At 48.0% G+C, this 13,029-nt stretch overlaps 1 protein-coding gene across 1 annotated transcript in view; it reads right to left on the bottom strand.

Moving 5' to 3' along the window:
• The window catches only part of WDR75 (WD repeat domain 75), a 552,173-nt gene that overhangs the window by 92,119 nt on the left and 447,025 nt on the right, over positions 1–13,029 (bottom strand). The window contains exon 18 of the mRNA XM_069615630.1: positions 3,453–3,512. Coding sequence (XP_069471731.1) covers positions 3,453–3,512 — 60 coding nt within the window. The remainder of the gene's footprint in view (positions 1–3,452; positions 3,513–13,029) is intronic.

Here is a 13,029-nt window from a genome sequence, read left to right as displayed (position 1 = left end):
ATAAAGTGGGAAAAGGAGAAGAAGCGAGAAACAAACCATGTTGGAGTTTGATGTTCCCTCTGCGGTGTGGAAAAATGTGGCTATGGATATTTGGGTGCAGTGGAACTTGGCTATGGGAGAGGAATATTTGTTGTAGTTATCGTGGATCTGTTTTTGCGTTGGTGTGAATTTAGTATTGTGAGATTTCATGTGAAGTGAGGGAGCTACAGGAAGTATTTTCTCGGAGGGCATTCCTGAGAGTATCTTGACTGACAATGCCCACAGTTTGTAGGAGGATGTTTTGTAAAATATTTAGAGCAATGTGGTGTTAAACATAAGAAGACAGCTCTTTATCATCCTGACTCTAATGGGTTTGTTGAGAGTGCATGGACATATAATGGAAGGGATATCAATGGCTGTGGAAACTGGATGCGACAGAAAGGTTGCCATACAGGAAAGGTTGTTTGCATTGAGAATGTCTCCTCATGCCACTACGGGTATGAGTTCATTTGAATTAATGGGAGGTTGCAAGCCTAATGCAGTGTTTAGTCCACCATGGCTGGGTAGGAGCAGAGAAAGTGACCATATGGTGGATGGTGTGAGGAAAGAATTGAAGAGGAAAAAGAAAGTGGGTGTTGCGTGAGGATATGAGAAGAGGTAAGAAGGAATTGAGAGTTGAATGTGGAGTTATGCCAAGGATAAAGACGGGAGTTATAAAAAAGAAAGGAGGGTCTTTGTACGCTGACCCTGTGAGGTCTGTAGCTGTGATGCGAGGTGCTGTTCGTGTGGTTGGAGGTCAGGTGTGGAGTAAGGACAGGATTGCGGTTGTGAAGAGAAGTTAAGGGTATGTGTGTTTTGAATGAATGGAGGGCTATGTGTTATGTAGCTTGCTAATAACTCTGGTCAGCAAAAGCCACTGTTTATGAGCTTTGTGTAAGCTTGTGTACAATATTGATGATGGCTGGAAAATTATGTCATCAGCTCATCATACAGTTCTAAATAGGTTTATGACACTTGTGTTTACTTTTGCTGGTGTTCCATTTATGTCAGTTGCTTTAGATCCTGCCTTGGTAGTGTTGTGCTGGCACTGCTGAGGGTCTTAATGTTATTTATAGCTTAATAAAAGCTATAAAAGATTACATGAGAGTTTATCATTGCAACTTAATAGAAATGTTGGAGATGATTTTTGAGGACTCCCTACACTAAAGTAGCAGTAAAGAATCTGAAGGTGGCCAACAGGTGAGGAGGTAAGGGAGGTGTTCCTATTGGCTGTGGGCAGTATCACCGAAAAATTACTATGCTAGAGCAAAAAAAAGGGACTGAAAGTTTAAGTTTAAACTGCTCCATGTTACTGAGGATTCCCAGCCCAACAACGGGGAATATTCACAGCAGGTGAATCTATGAAAGATGCAATGCTGGAGAAGATCAAGTTTTAGGAAGGATACAAAAGTATCCCTCTATCCCTAACAGTAGTTTTGAAGGAAAGCGTCTCAAAGGAGACCCTACAGGATCCCCAGCAACACTGCACGTAGGTACTGCTTTAAAGACATATGGAGGAAAGCATACTTCTCAGAAGAGGTGAAACAGAACTGAGTTCCAAAAGTCAGAGCACGAGAATGAATGAGCAGGGGGGAGGTGTGGGGGGTGGGGGAAAGGCTCTACTCATTCAGAATACAAATTAAAAGGTCAAGAAGTCCTGCAAAAAGCACAGGAGGACTCACTAGGAGAGGGGATTAAGCATAAAACTGATCTAGCTCCGCAAAATCCCCCTTTTGGAATATCATTGGTGGCTGGTTATTGGACCCTCCACCTAAAATGTTCAGTTTTTCAGTTCCAGGCTTTGAAGTAAAAGAAAATCCAGAAAGCAAAAGAAATGTCTTTGTTTTGAATACCATGTCTTCAAGCAATTCCAAAATTGTCCAGTACACCCATTTTCCGGGAATGCATTCTTGCAACATGAAAGGGTCGATATTCACAAAGGTACCAACAAAGTTCCCCATGTGTGGATCTTAAGATAGTTCCAACTTGGGCCTACTCAGTATTGTGCGTTATTGTTTCCTTCCGACACCCCCCTTTAGGGATATCTTTTTTCCCAGTCTGCATGGGCTATGGTTTGGCCCACCGCTATGTAACAACTTCTTTAAACCTCCGTAGGGTTTAAAGTTTCAGCCCCCGTTGGGCTACAGGCATAGCAAGCCCTATTTAATGCAGACCGTTTACCCCTTTGCGCAGTCCTCACGTTTTGCTCACTCTGCTCATTACTCCAGTTTTCTCAATGCCTTGCTGAGTCTTCACTTTCCATGCCCCGGGTGGGCTATGGGATCGCTCAGCCCAAATTACAGTTCTCATCCCCTTGCAGGATCTTCACTTTCTCAGCCCCCCATGGGGTTATAGGCTTGGCTAGCCTTATTTAATGCTGCACTTTTACCCCCCCTTGTGGGGTCTTCACTTTCTCAGCCACAGGTGGGCTATGGTCCCGTTTGGTGTCGCCCTCACTGCCCTCCAACAAATCAACCACTGTAACCGCATACCTCTTCTCGCGCATCAAGGTTTGGCAGTGGTGCCTGGGTTCTCTGGCAATGGCATGCCTTGGAGTCCTCTTCAGTCTAAGCAGTCTGCTCTGCAGCTCTTCTTCCTCCTCTTTGGTACTTCAGGTGACAGGACCTTGGTTCTTCTGGTCACTTGGTGGTGCACTTCCTGCATCTGCGAACCCTTCCTGGTTGGGGTCTCCAACTTAGTTATAGCAGCAGGGTTCCTTGTGGAGCCTTCGCTCCACACCTACCATGCCCTCTGTGTGGCTCTCCTCCCTCAGCCTGACCGCCTCCCTCCTCAGCATGGGCCACCATTCTGTGTTCTCTACCAGATGCTCTTGCCTCTCGATTGTTTCCTGATGGTCTTATGTTCCTCCCTGGAGAGGAGATCATTCCATTGGTCAGCATTTTCTTCAGGAGATGCAATCGCATACAGGTCACTAACCCAGCTGTAGACTTTAAAGGAGCCTTGCATATTATTACCAGCTTCATGTCCCGTAAAACCAAGAAACACTTGGGTCTTGACAAGTTGGAACCCTGACTTGGGCATTCCTTGTCCCCAGAGGGTGACTCACCCCCAAGTGGGCTCCTGCTTGCCCTGACCCTTAGAGGGTATTGCGTAGCAGACTTGCCTCTCTACTCCCAAATGGGGAGGCTTCCCCTTGGGGAGAAGGGGCGAGTTCCCTGGACTAGTCACAGTGAAAATACTACCCTATGGTTGCAGAACATTTATTTTAATTCTTCGCAATGCACCAACTCTGCCGAAGGTCTCAGGGCACACACAAGACAGACAAGACAGTACACATGCTCCCACATCTGCAAAATGCTTGCTGGTTTCAATATAGTCTTGTAAATGCGGTGATCAACAATTTTTCATTCCAGTCCTCCTTTGAAGTAAGTGTAAATGCATGATAAAACTTCCATAAAATTGTATTAAAATACCTGTTTGCTTAATGGTGTGAGACGGTCTTCTGGTGACTCTGTACTAAAGGTCATAAGATCCTAAAAAGAAAAACACATTAATTTGATACTAAACGAGCCAACTGAAAACTACATTAAAAAAGTCAAAAAGTAAGAAGCTATCATATACTAATATTACATGAATTGCTTAGTCAAATGATACTACTCCAAAACTCTTACCAGAACAGGTGCAGATTTTTATGAAGCTGGTTTTGGAAATTAGACATTGCAAATTAAAACGGGACGACAAAGCACATTCCCCTTGCTAATCAGTTGGAAGCTCTAGACGTCCTCCTCCAAACCAGAAATCATAGATAAATTCAATGTAAAATCTTGGTACAAGTCCCACACAAGTGTGCAATATTTGGCAAACTTCGAAGCATGGGGCATGAAGAAGCAGTGTACCTAAAATGGAAGACTAAAGGATATCAGCAAAAAAAACAAGAACACTGGCTGTTGGGATATAAAGTAAAGAACATAAAATGGGACTAGTGTAGTAATAGTATTTTATCTGTGTTTGCAGTGGTCGTGACTGAAGGAAAGAGCTACATATGGGATTCTTTTTATCCCAAGTCAATTAAAAAAGTGATGAAAATAGCCAGTAGGCAAATGCCTAGAGTGCTGTGCTGCACTAGGTGGCAGGCCAATCCTGAGAACTTACCAGATGCACAAATTGCCCGTGGATACTAGCTGTACAGGAGAAGTGTTTATAAGGCGTGCACAGGACTGTTGGGGAGAATTTTCATTGCTATACCAATTCCCTTTAACCTTAGAGAACCCTAGCTCTTTTGCCGGAATCAAGACTTTTGAATTTTTACTCTCGAGTGAGTGGGACCTTTTCCCCCCCACTCCCTCAGGTTTTTTCTGACTAGGATGTTTTGGTTTCTTACTGTTTAATGAAGTCTGGTATACTCCATAGGCATCTGCGTTTTGCATAGTGACCCACAGCACTTTTTGTGCAGTGCCACTGACAAGTCCTTTGGACTCCTCTTAATGTTCAAAAACATTCTCTTCGGTGAACTACTGTTCCCAAGAATAGTAAGATGACTTGTCTTACTCAACTTTTCTTATGTGGGTCCAGCACATGCCACCCTATGTGGAGTGCTGAGGGGGGTTACAGAGTAACTCCTTTTCCCACTTCTCATGCAGCTTGTTACACTAATTTGAATGGCTGGTGGCAGTAGTTTCTTTTTTACGACCTTGTGCCATGTATCTGCAGGCTGATTTCTCAGCTGCAGTACAGCACCCAAGGGTGACTATTTTCCCAAAATGGACCGGTCATCTTTTTAGCCATTTCTTGGCACTTAGTTCCTTCTGGCCATTTACTCTGTTTGAACCAGGTTTGAGTCCTTTGTGCATTTTGCCTTTGGCGGGCTTCAGCCCTGAAGCACGTCCATGCTCCAGTGTGTCTGGAAAGGCAGGAAGTGAGGGAGGGTCGCGAAACTTCCATGTCCTTTGTCTCTAGGTGTGCCTGAGTGAAACCAGTTCCGATTGGCTGGCTGGCTGTCCAAGAGGACAGCCACCTACTGGGTGATTGACAGCCTAGGGCTCGGAATAATGGGAACTTGGATAAAAAGCAAGATTTTTGGGATAAGCAGAGTCGACCACTAGAGGACAACATCTGAAGCAGAAGACATGAAAAGACGCCAGCGGCACCCTCCTGGACCGCAAAGTGCCCAGTGAAGCCCAGCAACTCTGCTGACCCAGTTTTTAAAAGTCGACAAGGAAGACCCGTAAAGGACAACTTCCTCCCTTAGGCTGGTGGAACCAACTGGCCTTGAGACAAACTATTTTTCTTGCAACCCCCGACTTGCTGCAACTTTCCAAGCCTGCAGAAGCCCAATACCATACCTCGACCACTTGTGAGTGCATTGCCTTCCAAAGTCCAAATCCAGACAGATCTTCGTGGGCATCCAGAGTACCATACAGAAACAAGAAATCCGCATCCAGAGTCCTCTCACCAGAGTGCAGGACCGAGGGATCAAGGAAATCCTAACCAGAGCTTTTTGTTCTTCATTGGCGCTGAGAAACTGGTACCAAAACCACAAAGCCGCTGAATCGATAGAAATTCATTGTTGCAGAGTCACACTCTCGAGTGCTGCCGCAGGGGCCCACCAGACGTCCTCCCTTTCGACACCACGACCAAGTTCCCAGGAACAAGGGTCTGCTGCATTGCATTGTGAAGGCAACCAGCTGGAACAACTTCATTTAAAAAAGGTACTGTGAGGATTGGGGTATTTTATCCTTTTGCCATTGGGGTGGTTCCCATCTTTGGGAGTGCGATTTTACCATACACCAAGTTTACCCTCAACTTACCTGCATTGGCCTTACAGCTTGTGCTTTCTAAAGGCGACTCCTCGAGTTGCTGTGATTTTCCTTTTGAACACTGACTATTTAAGAACACATTTCTAAGCAGTGGCGGAGTACGTCGGAGTGTCTTGGTTGCGAGGAAGACGCATGCTTGACAGACTGGAGTGTCTTCAGTGGCTGTGACCATGGAGGCTGTGCATAAAAGCCTATCCAAGCAGGCAGAGCTGCTGGCGGAGTGCAGCTGAGTGTGTTGGTGTCTGGGTGCGGGCACCAAGCCGTGAGCGAGTTCGTCAGTCCTGGCACTTGAAGGTGGGCTAACATCTTTGACAGCTGTGCCCCCCACATGAAGTATCTCCCCTGGAATGAAATGAGCATCCTGTTGGAGGCAGTAATACAAGCACCACTGTGGTCGACGGAGGGGGCCGGTTCGGATTGCCCGGGAAGTTTGCTTCGAACGGCCACGGACTGTGCACAGTTATCCTACATCAGGTGAGAGCCCCCTCCTGCCTACAGCTAGCCGCATTTGCTACTCTTCTATACTGTATTTGTGCTACGGGGGCTGGTGACTGCGGACTGATGGGTCTTTGAATATGCTTAGACCGTCTGAATTACTGATCGAAGAGTGATATTACAGCATGGGGGAGGTTCAAACTGACTGCTGCTTAATGACTTCTTTTTCCGGTTACTTGTCTTGCTATTACCTTGAGTAAGTTTGCTGTACAAATGACCTGGACTGTTCTATTCCTTGGGGTGGCTTGACTCCATATAGCAAGCCGCAGCTCCATATGTTAAAGTTCCCAAAGCACTGTGTGCCAAGCCTGCTCTGTGCACTTTAAATCTGCCGCTAAAGAACTGACTTATTAATATCATTAACCTGGACACAAGAAGGCTAAATCTGACAGGAGGCAAGGCGTACACAGCGACATGTTATTGAGAGGGAAGCGTGTACGTTGCCAGACCCTCTGAAGGAAAGTGCACAAAGAGGCACCAGGAACAAAAAAAGGGGAAGACTGAGGATTAATGGGAATAGCCTCCCTCCCAGTCAACCAAGAATCTATGGATGTTTTGCTGGTGTAGGCAATACCTCCACCCAAACACTTATTTTTGGCTCCCTTCACTTCTCCCACATGGAATATGGGGAGCATGTCCCTGGAATCTAACGTTCCTATAAATAACCTAGTGGGACATACATCTAGTGTGGAAGGTGAATCCTGTGTGCTGTTGTCATGCTCCATGCAGTCCCTGGATAATAACGGGTCACTACTTAATCTCTGCAGGCCTCTACAAGGGAATATTCAAAGAAATTCTCATTTGGATAGAGCCGACAACTTGAACAATTGGTCCACTAGCTCTAATATGGTTGCTCTCACCTTGGAAATGGAGGCTGTTGGAGCTCCCGATTACGTACCTGTAACCATGGGGCAAAGTAATGACAAGGGCCCCATTGGAAAATATGGTCCGTTCATACCCTATCTCAATGAGTTAACCTCCAAATTGGACGCCTTGCTGGCCCCTCTGTTCAGTAATTGCTTCTGATCAGTGAGACTTAAAACAAAAAAAAAATGGTGACGCTAAGGACTTAAATGTGGAGCACAAGACTTAGTCAGTTCACTCCCAGACCTACTCATTTTCTTGGGTTGCCCTTCATGTTCCTCCTGAGGTGCAGATGGCTTCCACACTTGGCCCTTACCCACAAGATATCCATAGGGCAAGGGGTGAGCCAGTGACAACGATTTACGATTCGCCTGACGTGACCTAGGTGTCTTTAATTCCCAGGACTCGGTTAATATTGCAACAGGGAACGAGGAGGAGGCACTGGATGCCCTTTGTGCCGCAATATCAATGATTGAGAAATCTCCTCTGTTTCCCACCAAGCTATCTACTACCGGTGGGACTATGGCAGGGGATAAAACCTTTGGGCAACCTACCTAGGCCATTTGTCCAGAATCCCAGATTGTTGGGTCGAGATGCCTGTAAGAAAATGTCTGTTAAAGCACGAAACGTAACCAGATTACAGGCTGATGGTATGAGGCGTACATTAACTCTCAGGGGCCCTCTGGAGCTGTAAGAGTGATCTCTTGCCACATAACTCCCCAAGTGCACACTAAGCCCTGTCGCAGAAGAACAAGTTACTTACCAACTGGTAATGTTCTTTCGACTGGATGTTCCTCCAACTTATTCCACGTCTTTGACATGTAATGTCCAAATCTGTGTAATTCGGAAACTTTTTCGGCAGGGGGCGTCCTGCCTCGAGTCGATGTCCCTTGAAGGTCTCCGTCAAGGGCGACGTTCCGGATGTTATAAATAGGACGCACAGCACCCGTAGCCTCAGTTTATGTTTTTTCCTCTATAACGTGTGACATGCACATATCCAATGCCTGCTTGACTGCACATAGCCTTGAGGGAACATAAGCTGCAATAGCATAGGAAATTCTCCAGAGGGACAGGCCGGGAGGATTATGTGGAAGACGTTGGAGGAACATCCAGTCGAAAGAACGTTACCAGTTGGTAAATAACCTGTTCTTCGAAAGGATTGTGTCCAACATATTCCACATCTTTGACAGACTCCCAAAGCAGTACCAGAAAATGGTGGAGGGAAAAGAATTTAGCATACACCATCAGATGGCAGAATAAAGAACTGCCTTACCAAAGGTCATATCTTGACAATGGAGCGTATCGAGGGAGTAATGTTTGATAAAAGGTGTGGATAGAAGCCCATGTGGCTGTGTTACAAATATTCCTTATAGGAACTCCCCGCTGCAGGGCTGTGGAAGTAGCCACGCAACTGGTGGAATGAGCATGCAACCCTTCAGGAGGGTCCTTGCCCGCCAATCGGTAACATTCCGTAATGGCGAGGATAATCCACCTGAGAAGGTCTGTTTGGTAACAGCCTGGCCCAATCAGTGTCCAGCATACCCCACAAAGAGTTGATCGTCCACTCTGACCCTGGACATCCTAGAAATCTAAAAGCTCAAACCTCTCCTAGTGTCCAACCTATGGAGTTGCTCCTCTTCCTTACCAGGATGAGGAGGAGGATAGAAAGACGGAAGAACCACTTTCTGGCTTAAATGAAATTCAGATATTACCTTATGTAGCAAGGAAGGACGTACCCTCAGTACAACCCTATCCTTGAGGAACACTGTAAAGGGCGGCTTAGATGAAAGTGTCTTCAATTCACTTACTCTGCGAGCGGAAGTAACCGCAACCAAGAACACTGTCTTGAAAGAAAACGGTCTCAAGTACAAGAGTGCAAAGGTTCAAATGGAGCACCCATCAGGAATTTCAAGACCAAAATTCAAATCCCAAACCAGCACCTGGAACGGGGACGGCGGGAACACATTAGCGAGTCCTTTAAGAAATTGGGAAATCAAAGGAATCTGAAAGAGCATTCTTCAGACGAGCGCTTGAAGATACAGCGCTGCCAGGTAACCCTTAATGGTACCTACTTGAAGGCCCCTGTGGGCCAAAGAAAGCAAGAAAGAACCATGGGAATGGAATACTGAAAAGGATCAACATTTTGTCCTCTGCACCCGTAGCAAAACGTACACCAATGGCAACAGTACAGGGATTTTGTTGCTGGCAACCTGGCCGAAAGCAACACCACCATTATGTCATCCGGGAGGTCCCAATCCTTATACCTCAACCTTTCAGATACCAAGCGTGAAGGTTGAGAGTCCTGACCTCTGGATGGAGAAAGTAAAGCGTCCGTTACAACTGTCAACTCCGGCCACGGTTGCCAAAACAGCCACCCCTTCATCAGGTTCCCCTCGTTGGCCCACCAGAGCAGATCCTGGGAGACCGAGAGTGGAATCTGAACGGGATCAGACATCTTGCCCGAGAATTGTGATCACTGCATCTTGAGGACCCATTGCAGGAATATCATCCTCAGTCTGGCCTCTGGCACCAGAAAAATGCAGGATGCCATGAGGCCGAGCAACCTTAAGAATTCGAAAGCCAGGAGAGACTGGGCATGTTGAAACCCGTCCACCATCTGCACAATGTGATGAGCCCTCACCTTGGGAGGCGAGCACTTCCCCAAGGACATGTCCAACACAGCCCCGATGTAATGGAGCTGTTGGGAAGGTGTCAGATGCGACTTCTTGAAATTGAGGGAGAAGCCCAGCTTGTGGAGGGAGCGGCAGGTGAGACCGAGATGATCCATCGCTTGCTCGGGAGAATGTGCACGGATCAGCCAGTCGTCCAGGTACGGGTAGACATGAATCCCCCATCCCCCCCGAGATATGCTGCCACCAGCACCACCACCATTAGCTTGGTGAAGACACTCGGGCGGAGGTCAATCCGAATGGCAGGACCCGAAACTGATAGTGTGAGTCGCCAGCTGCAAACCTCGGGTACTCTGCTTTGGATGAATCGGCACATGAAAGTAAGCATCCTGTAGGTCCAGAGACCCCAACCAATGCTGAAGTTGAAGGGCCTGGAGGACTTGAGAAAGAGTGACCATCTTGAACTTGTCCTTCCTGAGAAGTTTGTTCAACCAACGCAAGTCCAAGATGGGTCTCAATCCCCAGTCTTTCTTTGGAATCAAAAAATATGGGGGGAATACCATCCCTTATTCCTCTCCGCTAAAGGCACTAGTTCTATAGCACCTTTCTCCAGCAAGGTCAAGATTTCCTGCACAAGGAGCGGATCAGGAAGCTTCAAAGATTGCCTGGTGGATTGTCGCGAGGCCTCTTTAGGAAGGGAAGGCAGTAGCCGTGGGCTATTGTATCCAGAACCCACGCTTCCAAAGTAACAGCTTGCCATTCTTCGAGATGCTGAGACAGTCTGCCCCCAACCGGCTAAGAATGGGACATGGCTTCATGCTCGTTTTGGAGCGGCTGTGGCAGCGCCTGAAGGCAAAGAGGCAGCTGCCTGAGCGGCTTTGGTACCCCTATTTCCCCGACCACCACGGGTACTTTTACGCTGACTCCTTTGACTGGCGGCTCCTCTCGTTCTTCCAAAGGAGGAGTAGTAATGAAAAGAACCTTCCCTCCACTGCTGTCCCCTATGACGAAAAGGTGGAGGTTGACGCACAGCTGAGCGCAAGCATTTTGCCGCAGCTTTTGGGATCTGCAACCACTCAAGGCTCTGGTCAGCCTTGCTGCCAAACAAATGTGCGCCATCAACGGGCATGTTAAAAAGACGGGCTTGCACATCCAGAGCAAAACCAGACTTCCGCAACCATGCAAATCTGCGTATAACTGTGCTCGCAACCATGGACTGGATAACGCTGTTGGCCGTGTCCAAACCCGACTGTAGGGATTCACACATGGCATTCTTGCCATCCTGCACGAGAGCAAGGAACCCATCCCTTTCTTCCTCTTCAGGAAGATGCTCAGCCGCTAGAGAAACAATTCCACAGAGTGTGAAAATCTTGCTAAGGCACAAGTGGAGTTGACTGACTTCAACGCCATACTCCCGCAGAAAACACCTTGCATGCCCAACCGTCGAAGCGTTTGTCGTCCCCATCAGGAGGGATAGTAGGGGATGCCGCCTGCCTCGAGGTGGCCGTAGCTGCCTGAACCACCAAACTCTCAGGAGTGGGGTGATATGAAAGGTAGCTGGGGTCGCTACCGTAAGGGCAGTATTTTTTAGTTAACGATTTGTTAACTCCTAGCAGAGATTCCGGTGTCTGCCAAGCAGCCGCCACCCTTTTCTGCAACGTCAAATGAAAAGGTAACACCGGGTCAGAGGACGGCCCTTGATCCAAAATATCCATTAAGTCATCCTGAACAAAAGCTTCAGGAGGCCTGGACCAGCCAAGATACTCCGTGACCCTAGCCATCAGTCTCCTGTAGGATGACTCAGCATGAGCCCCAGGCTCAGGCCTGCCAAATTCCACCTCAGGAGGAGTGTCCAAGCCACTGGCATCATGAAGAGATTGCCTCAACTCATCCAATTGACCGTCTCCAGAAAAGACAGGAGCCACATCAGGCTCAACAGGGTCAAAATCGAAGTCTGACCTCTCCTTCTCATAGATGTCATCCAAAGGGAGGTAAAAGTCCTGCCTCGGGACAGAAGAGGATCTGGAGTCCTTACCAGGCCTCACAGACTTGGAAGTAGCTTTCCTTGGAGGATCCACAGTAGCAGGGATCCATTGGTAAATTCTGGCCAAAAGGCCCAGAAGGCTGCAGCGTAGAGAGCGCGGACGGCTTCGGCGTCAATAATGGCACAGAGGGCTGGTGCTAAGGCAAAGCTTTGACGTCCGTATGCGACAGACACGGCGCAGACTGAGTAGACGCCGACCTCGAGCCCTTACCAGGTTTCTGCGGTTTCGCTGGGGATGAGGACCGAGACTTGGACGCACGTCTCTTGCGACCATCCTGAGCCTTGTCCGAACGGGACCTCGAAGGTTCCCGATGAGTCGCGCCAAGGACCCGAGCCGAAGGCGTGCAAGCCACGGATCGAGACCGTTCCTTGCCGGCTTCTTCCGAAGCAGCGGACGGAACTGTGCCCTGGGATTGGAAAAGCACCAGCATCTGCTCCCTGAAGGCAGCCCATTCCTCCGGAGTCGAACACTTCGTCGGACATACCATTTTCTTCGCCTTACCCGTCCTCAGAGGATGGAGCCGCGATCAGTGACTGCGCTTCCTGGAATGCTGAGATGAGGACGAATGGCGGGAACCACTTCGGGACCGAGATCCCCAGGACTCCTTCCGACACGGAGAGTTGCCCCTCTAATCGTCGGTGGACATCCCCTTAGAAGTTTTACGGGACTTATTGGGTTTAGAAGCCCTACCTGAAGCTTCCCCTTACGTTACCGCAAGGCCTTAGCAGTCAGCGACTGGCATTTGAAACAGTGGTCTGTGTCATGACTCTCGCCCAGGCACCACAAACAAATGCGATGCGGGGCGGTAATCAACATCTTAGACTTGCAAGTCTTGAAGCCAGACCGCGGAGTCGGAGAAGACAACATATTCACGAGGAATACACGATGCAAACACGTTTGCGGAAAAAACAGAACTGAGGCTACGGGCGCTGTGCGTCCCATTTATAACATCCAGTGACGCCGCCCTCAACGGAGACCTTTGAGGGACATCGACCCGACGCAGGACACCCTCCGCTGAAAACGTTTTCCCAAGTACACAGCTGTGGACATTACATGTCAAAGATGTGGAATACATTGGAGGACACAATCCATTCACAAAGAAAGTGCAAGGAAAGTATCTGTGGCAGCCATGGGTAGTAATTTTGGCCATGATCCCCAAATTAGGCTGGGATTGGGTATTCCAAATCCATTAAAGGTCTC

Source organism: Ambystoma mexicanum, chromosome 9, assembly GCF_040938575.1.
Source record: "Ambystoma mexicanum isolate Mex_15411 chromosome 9, UKY_AmexF1_1, whole genome shotgun sequence".
NCBI lineage: Eukaryota > Metazoa > Chordata > Amphibia > Caudata > Ambystomatidae > Ambystoma > Ambystoma mexicanum.
The sequence above is the reverse complement of the archived record's forward strand: the minus strand, read 5'-3'. Positions and strand labels throughout refer to the sequence as shown.